This window comes from Enhydra lutris, unplaced genomic scaffold (genome assembly GCF_002288905.1).
Source record: "Enhydra lutris kenyoni isolate GAN:26980312 unplaced genomic scaffold, ASM228890v2 scaffoldscaffold21, whole genome shotgun sequence".
In the NCBI taxonomy this organism is placed as follows: domain Eukaryota; kingdom Metazoa; phylum Chordata; class Mammalia; order Carnivora; family Mustelidae; genus Enhydra; species Enhydra lutris.
In genome coordinates this window covers 37,674,308-37,695,492 of record NW_019154105.1, presented here as the reverse complement: position 1 = coordinate 37,695,492, position 21,185 = coordinate 37,674,308, and the positions used below count along the sequence as shown (strand labels likewise).

Genomic DNA, 21,185 nt, shown 5'->3' with positions numbered 1-21,185 from the left:
CGGACTGCTGTTTTTATAACGTAGATAATTCACACGATTGTGTTAGAGACTTCCAGCTATGAAGAGCTTTAGAACATTGGAGAACGAGCGTTCCCGAGCTTTATCGTGAGACAGAAAGCCCAGTGAATTCTTCAAGCTTCCACCCCTTACAGGAATCTCACAGAACCACGTTATGTCTGTATATATGCACGGGGGAGGAAGGCATGTTGCTGATATTGAAAAGGATTTTTTGTTTGTTTGTTTTTTTAACTCTACAGATCACATGGCATTTTATGTATAGGTTCTTTATAAATCTTCAACCACTCAGCTAGACTTATGTGGCCTGTTAAGAAGGTAACAGCTTGCGACACCTGGGTGGTTCAGTCAGTTAAACATCTGTGTTCTGCTCAGGTCATGATCCCAGGGTCCTGGGATCGACTCCCAAGTCAAGCTCCTTGTTCAGTGGGGAGACTGCTTCTCTCTCTCCCTCTGCCTGGCAGTCTGCCTGCTTGTGCTCTCTCTCTCTCTCTCTCAATCTCTGTGTCAAATAAATGAATAATATCTTTTTAAAAAAATGTTTAACAAAAGAAGGTAATGGTTTAACTGTCTAATTTGTGTCTTTTTAGGAAACTGAGGTCCATTTTTCCTTAACAGCCCCCTCATGCCAAAACTTTTAAAAATTCATTTGTAAACCTAATGACATGTAAATCAAATTATTCCATTCAAAGATTTACTGTAAAAGCAAAAGGATGATTCCTAAAGGATTCCTTGGAAAACGGCCCATTTTCCACTAAAAAGCAAAATCTACACTCAATTTCTGATGCCTCTGTTTCCTCTTTAAGTAGATGGACCTATGGTGGGGAAAAAAAAAAAAAAGGAAAAACAAAAATTAAATATACACTCTTCCTTTTACCTGTGGTGCCGCACACATAGTCCATACAATTTCACATGGTAATAACAATAGAGAACATTTGAGAACAAGGAACATCCATCTAGCTGCGGTTTCCCCTCCTCAGTGATGTGAGTGAGACGCTTCACTTCTCTTGAGCTTGGTGATTCCTGGGTAAATCTGTTTCCTCATCTCTGCGAGACAGAGGCAACAGCCACCTGCTCCTCAGATAGCTTTGCAAGAATCTGACGAAGCCGTGTCTTCGTGACACGTGACGAGTGTGTCTTCTACGTTCTGCTGCCTCAAGGAGCACTGGTCAGACCAACACAGTGAGAACTGCCCAGCATTTAATGTTTAATAAGACAGAATGGATGCAACAGAATGGACGCAATGTTTAATAAGACAGAATGGATGCAACAGGCCTTCACGGACTCCACGTGTCCATTCCCAGGAGCTAGAATCACAGGGGACGCCCAGGAAGGCATCTTGGGAGGGCTACCCTTGCTCTCAGCTTGAAGGATGGGGGGAGAACGGGATGTGGACCGCGCACCAAGAGGGGAGGGGTTTCCCGGTTAAGAGGAACACAGCCCCCTAATTCTTCCCCGTCCCGCGTACCCACTCCCCGCTCAGGTACGATACCCAGGCAGCATCACCTGGGAGATGGGTGAGGACAACAAATCCTCCAGTCCCTTCCCACCTCCACTGACTCACCCTGCGGGGTGGGGCCTAGGGACCTATCTGTGTTATGAGCAGACAGACCCCTCACCTCCTCTCTTCCACTGCCCCCCGCCCCCGTTCTCTCCACCTCGCTAATGCCAACGTTTCTACCAGTATCAGCTTGAACGTCATTTCCTGCCCAAAGTCTTGCTCACACCTGTACTGGCCTCTCACCCCACCTCCAGCTCCAGGTTAGGGACTTGGGCCACGTGCCATGCATACTAAAGACACTTGACCATTACCGCCTGCTCTACCGTTTTCAGGAGATGCTGCTAGCTCCACGAAGGCACGGCCCGAGTCTGTTTTGTTCACACTGCTTCATCCCCCACGCCTCACGCACGGTAAGGCCCTCTACTAATATCTGCTGAATTAATACATATATCACCCATGAAACAAGTATAAAAGAAAGACAGAAAGTATTATGGAACATGATAGACTCGCATTAATAGACGCCTTTGGTGTACGGGTCCCAGAAACACAGCTAAATTTAGTTCACCTTTGAAAAGAGTTTCATGAATGGATTTGGGTTTGGAAAACTTGTGCTTTGAAATTTTTCACCAACACTTCCAAACATATCAATGTCCTACCGCACTGACCCGATGAAGCAGTACTTTCTTCCTTCTATTGTCATTCTTTTTTTCCTCAATGACCAGATTTTTCCACCTCAGGCTTTGGGAACAATATGGCCCATAGAAGCTGGCAGACAAAACAGCCTCTTATTAATTCAAGAAGGGACGGAGAGAGGAGACTCTAGCTAACATTCGTGGGTGAATATTGGAAAGCCTAATCCTTCACTTTATTGTAAACAAAGAGCTGAGACAGACACCTGGATTCCTTTTCTGGCTTGCTTCCTTCCAGTATTTAAGCATCTGCTCTGCTCTAGGTCCTGGACTTGGATCTTAGCTGTGGACAGTGCCCAAGACACATGCACAGGCCCTCCCCTCACCAAACTTAATGGCCTGTTCCTCTATCTACAGACTAATGCTGTTGCTGACTCCCACGGGCCACTGAACTCCTCAGGGCTCCGTTTCCCCATCTGCAAAGAGAGGCAGTTAATTACAAGATGACGACCAAAATCCCCTCCCCTTTAATGAGGGTTTTATGGCTAAAAACACCACAGTTGCTCTGTAAGTCAGTTAGCCAAAGTCATGTGTCTCAAGTCCTGCTCAGCCAGATCCAGAGAGCTGAGAAACCGGCAGCAGGACCAAGGGCACGAATGTGGCCCAAGGAGCCTTGTCAGAAGCAGCAGAAGTGGGGCCACTTCAGTGGGGAGCCAGCTTTAAGGCAATGGGAAGAGTCCTAGACTGAGTAAAGGAGCTCCCTTAAGTCTTGGCTAGACCCACAGGGTCCTCAATAAGCTTTGAGGAGATGGTCAAGGTCCCTTCTAGCCCTAATGGTACAGAATTCTACCTCCTCATTCCAATACGTGTTTTTCCCAGCACCACCAAGCAATAATTTTATGCTGAGGCTATTTACCTGCATAGATCATCAGTGCCACAGGTTAAGGACTCAGTTCTACAAGACTGCCCCTCCCCGACCTTGGATGCCAGGTCCAAGTCCAGGTCATCACCTTGCACCTCTGACCCACAAGGTTATAAATCAGAGGTTCCCAGAACAACCCCCTACTTGGGTGCAATTAATTTGCTTAAAGCAGCTCACAACACTGAGAGAAACATTTGCCTTACTGGATCACCAGTTTATGAGAAAAGATCTAACTCTGGAACAGCCAGCTAGGAGAGACATATATGGTAAGGTGTGGGGAAAGGATGGGGAAGGCCCCGGCTTTCCAGACACGCTACTACTCTCCAACTCCTCCAGGAGTTCCCCAACACAGAAGCTCCTCAAGTCTTGTTGTTCAAAAGTTTTTTAAAGCACTTAATCAGACACTCTGTGCTAACTCTTCCCGCTCCCAGAGGTGAGTCGGGGAGGCCGCAAGTTCCAGTCCTCTTATCACAGGGCCTTTCAGAGGACCAGGCCCATCCTGCGGCTACCTAGGGTACCACCTTGAGTCCAAAACATTTGCTCCCACGGGGGGGTTCCTCATGAATGACAAAAGATTCCCCTACCACTTGGAGACTTCTCAGGGTTTGAGGAGCTTTGTGCCAGGAACTGAGGGCAAAGACTAAAATCTATTTCTTATTAAACTACATTCATCACAAGATTCTACTTCAAGACAACATTCAGTAGTAAGTGATGAGAAGAGAAGCAATGATGAGTCCAACCCTGAATAATCAGAGTATGTCAGGAGGATGATCACATCAAATGCTAGCCAAAATTTGGTGCCTATTCTTTCAGATCAACTGGCTCGAGATTACCCAGATAAAACTTCCAGAACTATTCCAGAACAAAGTGTCAGATTCTACCCAGATAAAGGCAATGGTTTCTTTTCCTTTTGCCTTTCTCTCCTTCCTTGCCTAACTTTGGTAGCTAATGGCTCACTCCACATATCCCCTGCACCCCAAGGGACCTCCCTGCCAAGCCCATGGGTCTCTATTCCTCCCTGCTCTGGTGTTGCCCAATAGGGCTTCCTCAGCCCCCACCCCTGCTGTTACACAACGAGCTTAAGCCGAGCTGAAGCCAGAAGAGATAGGGAATGCCTCGGGCAATAGCAGAGGACCTGAAAGGAAAATGCTGGAGCGGTTAGGAACTTTGTCTCACCAGTCATGGTGGTGGGTTCCTATCTGGCTCAGGACAAAATAAACATAATATACTTTCTTAGCACTTACTGTGTGCCAAACACTGTGCCAAGAGCTCCCGTGTTTTCGCTCATGTAATCGTCACCACAACTCCATGAGGCAACTCCACCATATTTTCTCCCTAATACAGATGAGGAAAGTGACTCAAATAATTTTTTCCCTCGGTAACATGGCATTGTATTTAGCGGTCAAAATGCATATACACAGGAGCGTGCAAACAGAATGACGGGAGGGGAGAGTCATAAAGCTGCAGCTGTTTAGAACACTGGGACAAGCAGGGGGACGGGGTGGCTCAGTGGGTTAAGCACCTGCTTTCCGCTGGGGTCATGATCTGAGGTCTCCATCCGGGATGGAGCCCTGGGTCTGGCTCCCAGCTCAGTGGGGAGCCTGCTTCTCCCTCTCTTCCCAGCTTGCGCTCTCCCTTCCTATCTCTCCCTATCTCTGTCTCCCTCAAACAAATACAATCTTAAAAAGAAAAAAAGAATACTGGGATGAGCAAAGACAAGAAGGTGGGGGCCTTGGGGGATGGCAAAGCCAGAAGAGAAAACCAGCTGCCCTGAGTTCCAAAGAATTTGGCAAAAGGATTCTCAAGGAGAGAGGACTGGCCCAGAAACTCAGTTTGCCTGGGTTATCTGCCACCCTCTATCCATCCCTCCCTCCCCAAAAAGTCCTTGGGCAGATTCTGGGTTTTTTCCTACCTTACAAAGACAGCTATGTCAGTAACTGGCAGAAGAGAGCAAAAGGGAAACGTAGCCTAGCTTCTCCATAAAGTTGCCATTATCGTGGGCATCCATCCCCAGCGCCACCAAGAAACACAAAACCTCAGCTTTGCCCAGGTTTCTGTATTTTAGCAGATTCCACACTAGGATACCAAAATAGTGCTTCTTTTCATGAGGTAGCACTCATTTGAGGAGTTACTTTTCTCCATAGGATATTTTACTATTTTAAGCAGTTGTACATTTGGCTGCCCACAGACAAGAACAAATGAGTCATAGAAGAGGAAATGTAGGACCAAAATTCTTTACCTGAAAGCTTGGAGGTCAGATGTGCCTCGAAATTCAGACTTTCGTGATTCTAGAAAGGTAGTGCAATGCATCCAGCACACATTATGTAACACTCCGAAATCAAATTTGCTGAGATTACTGTGGCAAAATTTAGCAATATTCGAACTAAGTGAAATAAATACATACTATAGAATCTCATACTGGTTCAGGTTAGGTTTTATCACCAATGGGGTATGCAAAAAAGCCTCAAAAAACTTCAGGGCTTCAGAGCTTTTCAGACTTCAGAATTGTCCAAAAAGGATTACAGGCATGTGCACAAGGCTCAAATACTAGAAAACATAGTCAACCTACCAGCAATCAAAGACAGACAGAAACAATCAAGGTACCACGATTTGCCTTACAAATTAGCAAATGGGTTTTTCTGAGAAAATGCCAACAGTGTGAAAACTGAGTCCTTCAACCACTGCTGTGACAAGTAAACTGGGACAACCTTCAAACCACCAATAAAGGTGTCATCAATGGCCTCTAAAACATGAACACCTTTGACCCCAACATTGCCTTTCCAAGAACTCATTTTCTATGGACGTCATCAATATCTAGACAAAGCTTTACACATAGACATTCACTGAAACAATTCCTTTGAGGGGCACCTGGGTGGCTCAGTCACTTAAGTGTCTGCCTTCAGCTCAGGTCGTGATCTCAGGATCCTGTGATGGAGCCCCACATGACGCAGGCTCCCTGCTCAGCGGGAAGTGTACTTCTGCCTCTGCCCCTCCCCACTCATGCTCTTTCAAACTCTCTCTCAAATAAATAAATAATTTTTTTTTAATTTAAAAAAAAAAAACTAATTCATTTGAAAATTCAAATTCAATTAAAAATAATTAGCAACAAGTGAAATCTAAAACAGAATCACAACGAGGTAAAAATCAGTGAATCCATATAATAAAATATTATGCAGCCATTTTTTGAGTAGGTAGGGAATTGGAGAGACATCATGTATAATATTAAATGAAAAACACAGGATGGGGCACCTGGGTGGCTCAGGGGGTTAAGCATCTGCCTTCGGCTCAGGTCATGATCCCAGGTCCTGGGACGGAGCCCCATGTTGTAGGGCTCCCTGCTCAGCAGGAGTCTGCTTCTCTTTCCCCCTCTGCTGCTCTTCCTGCTTGTGCTCTCTTTCTCAAATAAATGAATAAAACTTTTTAAAAAGATTTTATTTATTTATTTGACAGAGATCACAAGTAGGCAGAGAGGCAGGCAGAGAGAGAGGAGGAAGCAGGCTCCCCACTGAGCAGAGAGCCGGATGCGGGGCTCAATCCCAGGACCCTCAGATCATGACCTGAGCTGAAGGCAGAGGCTTTAACCCACTGAGCCACCCAGGCACCCCAAAATCTTAAAAATAAAGAGAGGAAAGAAAGAAGGAAGTAAGGAAGGATGGAAGGAAGGAAGGGAGGGAGGGAGGGAGGGAGGGAGGAAGGAAGGAAGGAAAACACTGGATATAAAATTATATTTGCATTATGATCCTATCCAAGCCAAAAAAAAGAGAGAGAAAACTAAAAGGAGTCACAAGATCAAAGGGTGACTGTCTCCCCTTTAAATATTTAAATCTTGGGGAGAATTTTCCAAAAGGGCCAAGAGTAGTGTATTTTAACCAAAGGGAAATAGAAAAAGAAGGCCTGTCTGCATAACTCCCAGTCAATGGCAACAAATTCATGAATCTGAGGTGTCAGACTCTGGGCTTTTATAAATGTACAATGAACCCATCTTTGCAAACCCACAGCCACCTCCAGAATGACAACTTATAGGACGTGTGGTCTACATTTATTGGACAATTCAGCTGACATTTTAAGTCCAGCCTACTGGACACCATGGGTAAGAAATCCAGAAACGGCACAAAGGATAAGAGATATGCCACTTTGCCATTTGCAAAGACCTTTCAGAGACAACAGCTCATTTGATGCTCACTGGCAGTCGGTAAGGCGGACAACGACAGGATCTGGCACACACCCATTTTACAGCTGGGAAAATAGAGTCAGAGATAGTCACACTCCCCAAAGTGGCAGGGGCTCTCCCTGACTTCCAGGCCAGGGCTGTCTTAGAACGTGAGGCTCTTTCCACTATATCGTGCCATTAGCCTATTTGTTGGTGCTTCTTTATAAGTATCTTCATAGAAAGAGACATTTCTCACTAGCAAGAAAACCAAAACGACTTACTAATAATAAAAATAGGCTTCAGAAGTGAACAGACCTGATTCAAGGTCAAAATCCAACTTGAACGTTTGAGGGACTCTTTCAAGTTAACTTCTCAGATACCCGATTTTCTCATCTATAAATACAGGAATAAAACCACACAGCTGACAGGGTGCTAAAGAATTAAATGATCTGAGCACTTGGACCAGAGCCTGCCCCAAGACGGGTATAACAAACAGAGTAGTCCTTCCTCCAGAAAGAGTGAAATGTCTACAATGAACCAACTCCAGATTCTAATTTTAGTCCTTGTTGGCACACCAGACTCCTTAGTCTACCTGCTATCAGGAGCCCACCAAACCTTTACCGGTTACTGTAGGGCCCTAAAATAATTAGAAACCACTCAACATAGTAGTTTCAACCAATGACAGTTTAAATCATTTTTTGTCAGTTTTAAATAATTTCTCTTTTGTCTTAACATGTAAGTAAACTTCAGCATCAGAGCCAAATTCTTTAAAAAGTAATAATGAAATTTTTGTTTCTATTGCCTGAGGCTTTGGCCTATCTCCTTTGAATGCAACTACTGAAACTCCCAAATCACCTGTTTGATTAATTTCTTTTAGGAGGGCAAAAGTGGGAGCAGAGAATGACGGGCACTTCTCAAAGTTTTCATTTCCTCTTTAAATTAGATTTGGGTATGGACGCCTAAGCTCAAAACATTCCATCCACTGACTATGTTTATTATGTGACCACACAGCTTGGGTGCTACCTGGCCAAAGGAGAACCCAGAATTTAATAAAGCTTATCGTTAGCATCAGACGAGGAGTCCGGAGGCTGGATGAAAGCCCACAATGCTCTAGGAGAGCGCCCTTCTCTCTTCACCAGCCCCGGAACCTTCTCCACCCACTCCTTTCCAGAAGGCCATGCCCATTGTCTAGAAAGAGAAACTAATAAGCCCAAGGATTGAGTAACCAGAGACCTTAAGGGCATAAATAAGCCAAGATGTGGAAAACCATCCCTTCTGCTGCCTGTGGCATACAGTTTCGAATGCTGCTTCTGAGAGACAGAAGTTTAATGAGATTCTTCTTGTAAGCAGGAAGAGAAAGAGACATTGTCACTACCCACTGTGAAGTTATCTGTCCTTTTCTCTGCTTCCCAACTTCTGCTAACCACATGCTTACAATTTTAGGATGTCCGACAGTCCCTATCTTAGAATCTCAACAAGATTGCTGAGGTTGATTTCCGTTCTATTTTCTCTCTGGGGATTAGTGGGGTACGGTAGAGAGAATGAACTTTGGAATCAGGCAGGCTAGGTTATCGGAGATACGTATAAAGATACACACACACACACACACACACACACACACACACACACACACCTCCTCCTGGTTCTGCTTCTCTGACTGAAGGACTGATACATGGGCGGTGGGACTTTGACTGCTGTGGGCCTCAGTTGCCTCCCGGTAAGTAAGAACTTCACAGGGCTCTGAGAAGTAAGTGTACGGAAAGCCTATGAATCTCCCGACTCAGCCAAGCACTCAGCACTGCTGCCTATCTCCCTCTCCCTGCTTTCCTAAAACATTCCCTATAAACATTAGTACCGTCAGAGATTCCAAGAGGACCAGATGTTACCTGGTCAGGACATCTTTTCTTCATACAAGCCTCAAGTCCCACGGGCACCTTTGTACTCAGTACTCTTTTTAGATACTTAGTTCTTCTTCGGTGGTAAACTTTTATCAAAAAACACTGCTCTGCAATTCAGTGGGAACTTTTTTTGTCACACTCCAGACTTGAGGGCAGAACATTGCTCAGAGATCCATGGAAACACAAACCTACCCCAGGAACGGCCATCCCTCGCTGATAGTGGATTACCTCCATCCAATGCTGATTTTTTTTTTCCCTAACAATTTTACTCCCAGGTTAAGCTATTCAAATTCTGGGGCAACTAAGTACTGTCTACAGCCCCGAGTCCAATTTGAACCTGAAGACACACCTACTTGTCTCAGCAATGACACACGGGGGGAAAAAACAAAATCTCCCAACCAGTAATACATGTCACTAGCTTCCATTTCCCGAGGAGGGATGACTGAAGGAAATACGGGTCTGCTAATAAAGGCTCAAGAGACGTATTCTCCATCCTGTTGCCTTCCTAACATGTCCTGTTTTCTATGAAAAAGTGAAGACCAAAGTGATAAGCCAGTTTTAAAACTGTAAGCGATTGGAATCTTCTCGGGAGTAAAGAGCAGTGTATGTGTTTTTATGGAGGAGATAGTCACGGTTGGAATGCTTCCAGTTGCTTATTATTTGGACGTGAAGACTTGGAAGAGCTTGCTGACGTAACATTCCAAGCTGTGGTAACCCCAACTGGCCAAGAAGGTATGCGTTTATTATTATTTTTTAACTAGTGCTGTCAAGTGGCAATTAAGAGGGAAACCGGTGGCAAGGAATCCCTGGGGTCTACAGCCACAAAAACAAGAGTGTAAGACTGGACTTCTGTAAAAGTTACACCTCCTCTCAGATTTCAATTAAAACTCCTGCTCCAAAGTCGTCATTGAAGACAACACTTTATGGTCTCTGCTGGTGGCTTCCTGCTCTGACCACAGAAGGTTCCTTTGTGGTGACAGGAATCGACTCAAAGAAGAAAAAAAAAATGTAAGTTTACAAACGCGCCTTCCCTTTTTCCAAGCCTGATTTATCCAGGATATGTGGGGAAGACATCGGAAAGCCCCCAACCTGTTACAAGAATTCATCAACCACTAAAATTAATGAAAACCTGTAAAGGAAAGAAATGGAACTCCCCAAGGTCTTAAAATATAAAACAAAGGAGGCGGGGAGCTACGACAGCACCCGGTCGCTGGTGTCGATCTTCCGCTCGCGGGGCCTTTGAGGACAAGCGCGGCAAGGGGTCCGCGGGGCTCCAAGGTGCTCAGCCGGGCGGGAAGCGCAACCGGAGGAAGCCAAGCCAGGCCCGGTCCCTACACCCCGGACAGCTCGGAGGGGCGGGCTAGGGGTAACAGGTCCTCAGAGAAGCGGGAGAGACGAGGGAAGGCGGGTCCCGGGCAAGCGGGAAGGGAGGGACGGGAGTGGTCGCCCCGCGCCGCACCCGGACCGGGCCACTCTCCAACAGCCAGATGTTCAGCGTCGGGATCCCGTGGCTGTGCCAGGGCGAGGGCAGCTCAGGGCCCAGCGGGGCTGCCGTCCCGACCCCCCGACTCCTCCCCAGCGCCCAGGCCCCAATGGGACACTCACCCGGAGCCACTAGCGGCGAACTCACGGTGCCTCCCACGAAGACGGCGGTGGCCAGGACCGCGGACCCCGAGAGTTCTCCTGGGACCATCGCCGCGTTCCTTCGCCCTCCACCCCCGGGGTGCCGCGTCCCGGGATCCTGCAGGTAATGCAGCTGCAGAGCAGGCGACCGACCGAGTAGCAGGGCTCGGCACCCGCGCGCGGTGAACCCCGCCCCGTAAAGGACTCTCCTCTCCGGCCCCACCCACCCGGCTGGCCCCGCCTCTCTCCGCCAGACCCAGGGCTCCGCCTGTCCGCGAGCGAGCTCCACCTGTGGCCCCGCCCTCACCCCCCCGCCCATCGCAGCCTGGCCCCGCCTCGCCCCGCGGCGCCCGCTTCCTTTCTAAATTCCACCGCAGCCTCCGCCGCTCGGATTAGGCCTAAACTCCGCCCCTCATGTCCCGCCCACCGAGGTCCGACCACGCCTCCCTCCGGCCACTCCGGTCCCGCCCACTTCTGCCTGGTCCCGCCTCTTCTCGCCGCGCCCGCTTCGTTTCCTAGTCGGGTTTCAGCGCAGACGCGGGGATTGCGCGGGAGCCAAGGGAGGGGGCAGGGACTTGGCGGTTCCTCTGCCCTTCGCTGAGAGCAGGCGGGCGGAGGAGGAGGAAGAGGAAGAGCGGGACAGGAAACTCTAGACCGCCTGACTTGACCACCATCGGAGTGGGCACGATCTTAATTCTTTGTTGGCATTTCTCTTCAGCTGGCGTTCCCTTCCGTGGCTGGTCCAGAGAGGGGCGCCCCGCTGTCCGCGAAGTTTCACTGTTTGAAAATTGAGCGGAAAAGGCAAATCATTTAAATTTCTTCCTATCTCCGCTTTGCTCTAAGCTGCTCCCTTTGGGGACTAAATCTATGCATACCTGCAGGAGCAAATTGCTTTCTTTTTAAAAGCGTGAGCCCACGCTGCAACGTGCAAATACTTTAACAAAATAGCTCTTTAAGTACCTCGTCACTTACCATCTTCTTACAGTCTCAGACCAGCTCTGTGAGGTGAGTAGTGTCCCCATTCCACCGACCTTTGAGTAGACTCACGGGACACTGTCATAAAATGGAAATTGACTCGTCTTCATGGTGTTTGCTCACTGCTGTGCCCTCAGCACCCTGCTCCATGACAGCACACACGGAGAGTCAGAAGTGGCTTTGAAGTTGAATCATCACGTGCATTGATTAGACGAGAGCCTTTCTGAGTAGTTCCCTCTTTACTGCACTGGAGAGACCCCTGAAGCCAGGAGGTTAAGGCTTTCAGTAACACTCAAGATGACAGGCATGGCCAGGAGGGTGAGGTCCCGGGCTCTTTCACAGAATGGGACTCTTGCATGGTTTGACTGTCACCTTCCAATTTTCTTTTGAAAAGTCCTCAAACATGGACTCTTAACAAACACTTGCACTGATGTGGGAATCCCCAGGACAGAAGCTTGGGCCACTACAGAGAGCTGGGGCTGAGGGATGGGAGCCCCTACCCTTGAAAGCCAAGGCCAGGCGCTGTGTGTCCTAGGCACAGTTGTGGACACATCCTGCATTCTGGCAGGTGAAGCACTTTTATCCCACCCTAAAACAGAATGGCTGCAGAGGAAAAAGGTCCATGTGGGTTTCTAACTTAAAAAGGGAGAGAATCCTAGGCCTAGAAATTAAACTGTAAACTAAATGTAAATTAACTGTAAACTATAAGTTGTAGCCAGAACCAGCTATGATAATATGCAGAGCCTAGTGTCAAATGAAAATGCAGGGCCCTTGGTTCAAAAATTATTAAGAATTTCGAGATGGCAAGAGCAGGACATGGAAGCGATTGTGGAGCCCTGCTAAGCATGGAGCCCTGGGTCCAGGCCAAACACCCATAACGCCAGTCAAATTTTAGCACTTAGAATGCAGCAAAATGGGGCGCCTGGGTGGCTCAGTGGGTTAAAGCCTCTGCCTTCGGCTCAGGTCATGATCCCAGGGTCCTGGGATGGAGCTCTGCATCGGGCTCTCTGCTCAGCAGGGAGCCTACTTCCTCCTCTCTCTCTGCCTGCCTCTCTGCCTACTTGTGATCTGTCAAATAAATAATAAATCTAAAAAAAAAATGCAGCAAAATGCTTGAACCAGGATATCTATGCAAAATGTAAAATATTGTTTGAAAAACGAATAATGTTTCACAGATTGAACTTATAGTAAAAAGACAGGATCTTTTTTTTTTTTTTTAATAATCTCTACACCCAGTGTGGGACTGAAACCCACAACCTTAAAATCAAGAGTCGCACACTCCACCAGCACCGCCAAGACAGGGCCATTTTAAACAACACATTTGAATTGGATGTCTGCTCATGGCTCTCCAGAAATAAAAATATAACCCTGTAATTAAAGCTGGATGAAATCTCAGTAACCACCTCTCAAGCCCCTTACTTTAGAGATGAGAGATAGTTAAGTGACTTGCCAGATACCTCATACATAGTATGAACCAGGGTTGGAATCCAAGGCTCTGAAATTTCCCTTCTCAGACTTTTTTGTAACACCTAACTGCTTGACACGGTCTCTATAGATACCTTCCCGTCACAGAACCCCATATATGCGCATTTGCACATTCCAGTTACAGGGAGGAGGGAGGGAGGGAGGGATTAAGGGAGGGAGGAAAGAAGGAAAGCAAATCAAGCTTCAGTTATTCTCCAGGTATTTTCCAGTATAGATTTGCTTGCACAATTTAAAAAGCCATTGTTTGGGACGCCTGGGTGACAGCGGGTTAAGCCTCTGCCTTCAGCTCGGGTCATGATCTCAGGGTCCTGGGATCGAGCCTGGCATTGGGCTCTCTGCTTGGCAGGGAGCCTGCTTCCCCCTCTCTCTCTGCCTGCTGCTCTGCCTACTTGTGATCTCTGTCAAATAGATAAATAAAATCTTTTAAAAAATTAAAAAAAATAAAAAGCCGTGGTTTGTTTCAGTTTAAATGTGAAGACTTCAATGTGATGGCAGTTCTCTTTCACATTAGGAAGCGGATGTCACATTTCTTCTGAGGAAATAAAAATCGACACCATGGACTAAGTGATCTTCCTTTTTTTCTCTGAAATAAAATTAAAAGATTAAAAGGTAGAAATAGCTGTTAACGCTAGCTCTCATTTATTCATCCCTTAGATTTAGCCCCATCCCTCGGGAAGCACTTTTCTTGTGTTCCTACATCAAATCCTCACAACCTGATATTTTCGGTGGTATAGTTACTGCCCTTCCCCTCAAAGCTGAGAAGACAAAGATGTGAGGAATTAAGGAATTTACCCAAGTCACACAGCTGCTCCATGCTGTTGCTGGGACTCAAATCCAAGATCAGCTTACCACACGCCTGCACTTGAACTTCTGCACTTGAACTTGTACTGCTCTGCCTCCAAAATGCAAAATACTAGCCAATCAGCTCTCCTTTTCCAATATGAAGTCTTATTCTGTCTTTGCATGCTTAACCTAGCCTTTTTGAACTCTGGATCAACAATTACATGTATTTTTTCTTCAGGAGAATGTTTATGGGGATAGGATATAAATAAGAGGTTGGAGGAATCAAATGTACAAACTTAGGCAATGCGCTGTCCTTTCTGTTTTTTGTCGGTTTTCGTTTTGTTTTGTTGTTTCCAGTGTCTCTGTAAGAATTCAGTTAATCATTCCCCTTAGTAGAAACCTTTCCTGTTTTCCTCGGTGCCGCTAAGGTGGTGATTTTCATTACCGTCATTTAAATGCGTTGGCTGGTATATATTTTAATTAGGGTTGAAGAAACTTCCGCAGAAAGTCTCTGTGGAATTTCTTCTTTCTGTGATTTAGATGTAGTCATGTTTCCTTTTGAGAGGTTATATCTAGGAGAAAGGCTGATAATTTTTTTTTAATTTTATTTATTTATTTATTTGACAGGCAGAGATCACAAGTAGGCAGAGAGGCAGGGAGAGAGAGTGAGGAGGAAGCAGGCTCCCCACTGAGCAGAGAGCCCGAAGGCTGATAATTTTTTAAATATATCTATTTGTTTGCAGGGGGGGAAATGATATTTTATAAAGTCTAGGGTTATTCTGATCTGATAACAAGTATATACCATGTTCCTAGTACTGGGCTGAGGGTAGGAGGCTGGAGGGGAAAGTCACTGAACATTTAGTAAAAGCTCCTAACCTTGCTTCAAGAAACTCTTCAGCCCACCTAGAAAGAAGGAAACAATTGTAGAATGGAAGTAGAATGGAAATGGTCAAAGCCCCAGGGGTGGGGTGGGTGGAGGGGATGTCCTGCCAGTGACTTGCTCTGTGACTTTCAGCAGCTTCTCTTTGGTCAGTCTTCTTACCCATAAATTTCAGGTGGGTAATAGAATAGTTTCTGAAAGTTGCCATCCAACCCTACAATTCTGCACCATAAAAAGAAATCAGCTGATAGGGTGAAAGGTGCCAGAGTCAGGCTAGAATGAAGGGTTTCTCAAAATTATCAAAATATTGGGGTGCCTGGGTGGCTCAGTGGGTTAAAGCCTCTGCCTTCAGCTCAGGTCAGGAGTCCTGGGTCAAGCCCCGCATGGGGCTCTCTGCTCAGCAGGGAGCCTGCTTCCCCCTCTCTCTCTGCCTGCCTCTCTGCCTACTTGTGATCTGTGTCTGTCAAATAAATAAAATCTTTTTAAAAAATTATCAAAATATTATGGACCAGATAATTCTGTGTTGGGTGTCTGTTTTGCACACTCTAGGGTGTAGAGCAACATTCTCTGCTTCTACAAACTAAATGCCAGTAGCACTCTTTCCACCACCCCCCATCCCCCAACCCAGTCCCCGAAATTATGACAACCAAAAGTATCTCCAAATTTACCAGATGTTCTCTGGGGGACAAAAATCACCCCCGTTCTCAACCACTGGGCTAGAAGATTTCCAAGAAGACCAAAAGGATTCCAAATGGAGGCTCCGAGCAAGTCCCCATGGAGAAGGTACAAGAAGGTCCCAAGACTTCATGGAGACGTGAGGGAAGTGCATGAGCAAACGCACAGTGAGAGAATTTGCATGGTGTCGCCTGCACAGTGATGAGTATGCGTGAGGGAAAGAGGCAGAGGATGGGTTGGCAATAACCGTGGGTCACAGCTGAGCCTAATAGTCAAGAAGAGGAGAACTGAATAAATAAAATCTTTAAAAAAAAAAAAAAAAAGAGGAGAACTGAGAACTTCAAATGTCCAGGAATTGTCATAAATTATAATAAATTATTCTATCACCAAAATAATTTTTTTTTTAGGGACGGTGAGAAGAATTTGCATTGTTCAAGGAGATCGTCTTCATCTTAAATTAGGAGCTGCAAATACAGAAGTCCTAATTTTGCCCCTGTGCTCGGTGGATGTCGGAGGAATCTGACTGTTAGGTTAGCAAGGGTGTCCATAATCTATACTTCCGTTGTGGACCACCACGTTGTGTCTTGTATTGTGGGCACATGTTCTTCTGAACATGGTGTGTAAGTGACTCGGGTCCTTCGCTGGTACAGCCTCCACACCAGGTGGATAGACATGGACGTGGTGACTCTCTATAAACAGCAAGAGAGGATTAAAGTGACGAACCTCGTGGTTTGGGCCCAGCAAAACCCACAACACACGTTTCTGAGGACACATTCTATAGGGTACAGGGTACTTAGGCAAGCTTCCATTTGACTGCAATCAGCAGACACTTGAACACTGGCTCCATAAATAGTAAATGTATTATAAGGGTGAACTCTTTCGTGGAGTCAGGCCCCCATTCCTCAAGCACATTAGAACCAGGAACAGTAAGTAATAAATGTAGGAGGAGAGGCTGCTTCTCCAGCTCCAGGGCAGCCGTGTTCTCCTCACTTCTACCTCTTAGCAAGCGTATGCTTCTGTCTCTTTCTGTCTCTGTCTGTCTTCTAGCTCTCTCTGGTTTTTATCTCTGTCTCTGTCTGTCTGCCTGTCTCTCTCTGACTCTCTCTGCCATCTGCTGCTTATTACTCATGTATTTTGGCCGGGGCCACCCATAGCGTCCTCACCCCCAAGCCCTGCTCAGCATGACCTCCACAGCGTGGCCAAGGATCGATTTCCCACGTCTCAGGAGAACACGGGGTTGCCCCACTAGGTGCGGCTGTTCCTCCTAGATAGGGACATTGGGCACCGTCCTCCCATTAGCTGATAGGTTCTATGCAGAAGTGAAAAGAGGCAAGATTTTCCTGAAGATAGAAGTGATCATCAGTGTCAAACGCACAGAATAGTCTGGTAAAATAAGGACTGGAAAGTTACCCAGCTAATCAGGCACCATGGAGGTTGCTGAGGGCCCCACGAAAGGACACCAAGAGGCATGGTACAGGGGAGGCCAGAGTGCAGTGGGCGAAGAAGTAAAAATAGTCCTAGAGATTTTTTTTTTCCCCAGAAGCTTGGCTGGGAGAGAAAAAAGAAGGAGGGGGAGTGGGGCCTTGGGATTCAGGAGAAGGCTTTTGTGAAATGGAGTTGATTTTATGGGACAACCAGAAAAAAGACAGGAAGATGTGAAGCGGGATGGGGGGGATAGCTAATGCAACAAGGTCCAGAGAGGACCCCTGATGAGATCAATTGCACAGGTGTTGTCGGCCTTGAACAAAAGGCAGACACCTTGTGCCCTGAAACTGAAGAGAAAAGGGGGGGGGAGGAGTATAGATCTGCATATACTTGTAGGTGGGAAATAGAAAATTGAGGAGGTTCACATGAATGGAGGCAAAGCCATGCTCTGACAATGGAAGGGAAGGGAATGACGTAAGGGTTTGAGGACATGATGGACAGAGCCATCAGTACAGGTGTTTGGGTTGTGTACTGCACAAGGTCAATGTTTATTAACTTATTCCAGAAAATGAAGGCAAGAGAGTCTGGCTTCCTAGTCAAGTCTTGGAAAAGCAGAGGAGAGCTTCCTCCTATAAACTCACACTGCCCACAGTGTGCACACACACAGAAGAGTACACATGTACACTCCCCAGTGCTCACACATACTTATACACTCATGTGTGACTGGGTATCATGTCAGTCATGCTCTAAGCATTCCTTGAGGTTTTTTCCTCTCACCCACAGAAGACTGACTCATGTCAACCAGGAACCAACGCTGCTTTCCTGTCCCTGGGGAGGAGGGGTAGCTATTGCCACTGTGAAGAACCAAAGTCGGGAGTATCGGGGCCTGGGGCAGAGGGGTGTGGTCGGGTTTGAAGGGCTTGGGCCCAGGTATGCTGCCCCCTGCGACCCTGGAAATGCCACATCCTCCTCTCCTGAGGACAGAACTCGCCAGACTGTACAACATCAAAACAAACTAACTGGGAGGAGGGGCACTTTTTGCGAATTCTTGGAGATTTTGAGAGCAATGAAGGTTTGCATGGTTGCTGGAGGGAGCAGTAGATGGTGCCTGTGATGCTGCGTATTGCTGAGGGTACACACAGCTGGAGCTGGAGCCTAGGAATTTTTCATGGGCCAATCTGCTCAATTCAATGATGCTCTGTCGCTGCGCCTGGCAGCCCAGGGGTAGGAATTAAGAAGGCGGCTTAGGAGATGGATCCAGGTTCAGGGGTTCGCCAGGAAAGAGCCTGACATCTGAGAGGCTTTTCAAGTCATTTAGCAGTTTTGAAGGATAATGGGTTCAGGCAGCAAGCCTCAGTGTAGGCTGGTTGGGCAAAGAGAACCTGAGGGATCCGGTGGAGCATAAGGTGCATGAATCAGGGTGGTGGGATGGAGGGAACGGGAGAACCACAGGATGGGAGGGCCCTTTAGTGGCATGGAGATGCTGCCAATTTCTCTGGAACTCTGAGAATCCCATATGGGCCATTCCATTGCCAAGATCCAGGTCAGTAACACAGACGCTCCTTTTTCCTTCCTTTCGGCCCAGCCACAAAGTTGATCTGCTTGGCCAGGAGGCTAAGAACTCTGTCCTTCTATCCCTCTATGGGGGATGGTCTTCTCAGTCCCTCCTGGGCTCAGTGTGGACCTCCAGGCCCCATACAGCTCCCCTCCCCCATCATGCCCAGGAAATTAGCATGTGCACTTTGATGTTAAAGGTTTTCCTGAACCAGCTATAGAGAATCAGAAAGAAAATAGGAAAAAGAGGAATAGGAGGACATTACAAAGATTACAGAATGTTGCATAGTGGTTGCATAGTTTAACCAGATATAGTTATATGGGTTACATGAGTTAACTCTGTGGTTATTTCTAACCATGTGAAATAACTACAAGTTATTTCTCCTTAGAAATATAATGCAAGTCACACATGTATCTTTAAATTTTCTAGCAGCCATATTAAAAAAAAAATAGTAAGAACTGGGACATGTGGGTGGCTCAGTCAGTTGGGCAACATACTCCTGATTTCTGCTCAGGTCATGTCCTCAGGGTCCTGGAATTGAGCCCAGAGTCAGACTGTGTGCCCAGCAGGGAGTCCACTTGGGGATGATTCTCTCCCTCCTTCTGCCCAGCCCCCTGCCCGCCGCTCACATAGGCACAAACGCACATGTGCTACCTCTCAAATAAATAAATAAATCTTTAATCAAAAAAAAAAAAAAAAAAGAGGGGCACCTGGGTGGCTCAGTGGGCTAAAGCCTCTGCCTTCGGCTCAGGTCATGATCCCAGGGTCCTGGGATCGAGCCCCACATCAGGGTCTCTGCTAAGCAGGGAGCCTGCTTCCCTCTCTCTCTGCCTGCCTTATGATCTCTGTCTGTCAAATAAATAAATAAAATAAAATAAAGTAGAGAATAAGAACAGGTAAAATTAATTCTAATAGTGCATTTCATTGAACCGAATGTATCCAAAATATTATCATTTCAACATGTAATCAAAATTTTGAAATTACGAATGAGATGTTTAGTGTTCTTTTTATTGTGCTCTACCTTCAAAATTTGGTGGATATTTTCCATTTATAGCACAACTCAGTTTGGACCAACCACAATTCAAGTGTTCCATGGTCACATGAGACTATTATACCATATAGAACTGGGCTGGAGTCCCTAAGTGACTGAAAAGCCTCTTACACTCCTGCCCTCTGCGTTTACTCTGAAGGGTCATGTTTTTAAGATTCTCTGTCCTTCTGAGCCTCCAGGAGCCCTGGGGACCCTTGCCTCCGTAAGTATTTCCATACCGTGAAGAAACAGCAGTACAAGTACGAGTTCATGTGTGGTAGGGACAAAATAAAGCTTTAAGATTCTGCCCTGGGTGTCAGTCAGCATTCAGGCATAGCTCTTTCACCAGAAACACGCTTGGCCAAAAGGGAGCTGAGTGCAATGAACATCCCTCCCCGCTCCACGTCCCACCGTGAGACCTAATGAAGAACTTTGAATGCAGACCTTCTAATCCACCTTTTCTGCTGTAATCACACACCAAGATGGAGGACTGGGGTAAGCCAGTTTCATCTGCTTCAAAGCAATCACATGAGTTTTCTTGCTGAAGGAACTTCCTGTTTGACTTTGGAGAGGCAAGCTATGTCAACAATCTCTTGTCCCTAAAGGCACAATTCTAAGGGTGCACCTATTCCTTCTGTCTCCCTGGTGGTTCTGAGTCATGCCGTTGCCTCTGAAACAGAGTCTGGGTCTACCCTGGGCCGCCCTCCCGCTTACCATCCCACTGCCTGAGTGCTCTCTCCAAAAGCCTGATTATAGCCGACACTCCTCTCTCAGCTCGACGCCCCTCTGGGAGCCAGCCCTTTGCTGCCTATGGGGTCACATTAAAGCCTTTAGCCTTGGGGCACCTGGGTGGCTCAGTGGGTTAAAGCCTCTGCCTTCAGCTCAGGTCATGATCCCGGAGTCCTGGGATCGAGCCCCATATCGGGCTATCTGCTCAGCAGGGAGCCTGCTTCCCTTCCTCTCTCTCTGCCTGCCTCTCTGCCTACTTGTGATCTCTCTCTCCGTCAAATAAATTAAAAAAAAAAAAAAAGCCTTTAGCCTGATGTAACCTAATGGTCTACCTCTGGGTAATTCCCTTCCATGCAGGCAGGATCCAGCTCCCCCACTCTGTGGTCCAGGCTCACTCACTTCTCACATACTCAGGTTGAAGAAGGTTGGTCTCTTGGCCTCTCTGATTCCATCCCCACTGCCCGCTGCTTGTTCATGGTCAGCTGGCTCCTAACTGTTCTCTGAGTACAATACTAGGATGGCCACTCTGACCTCTAGAAATGGCTGCAATTCTCTTCCTTGCCCCCTCCCCAAACACGTGTGCTGCCTACCCTTCCCCTCTCCCCACACACAACACACTAATACAAAGGTGCTGCGTGTAACAGACTTTTCCTGAAAGTTTGGCCGATATCATCGTGGGTCCAGCACAGACAGAACAGGAAAGGAGGCAGTTCTTATAATTCTCACAGCCATCATGGCTGTGGAAGATTCCTTAGTGGAAGTACACCACACTCCTTGGGTCTCTACTCACCTCATTGATTTCAGGATTAGAGCAAAGAGCCCTGACCTCTACTCTTCTAGAATCCCAAAGCCTTCCTCCAGTGCCAGCTGGCTTCCCCACAACAAGATCCTCAAAATTCTCGTTACTTGA

General features: G+C 46.9%; 1 protein-coding gene across 1 annotated transcript in view; it reads right to left on the bottom strand.

The window, feature by feature from the left end:
* LOC111148857 (RELT like 1) overlaps positions 1 to 21,185 on the bottom strand; it is a 76,698-nt gene that overhangs the window by 51,690 nt on the left and 3,823 nt on the right. The window contains 3 exon segments of the mRNA XM_022505661.1: positions 10,721 to 11,048; positions 11,051 to 11,113; positions 11,115 to 11,253. Of these exon segments, the coding sequence (XP_022361369.1) occupies positions 10,721 to 11,048; positions 11,051 to 11,113; positions 11,115 to 11,253 (530 nt within the window).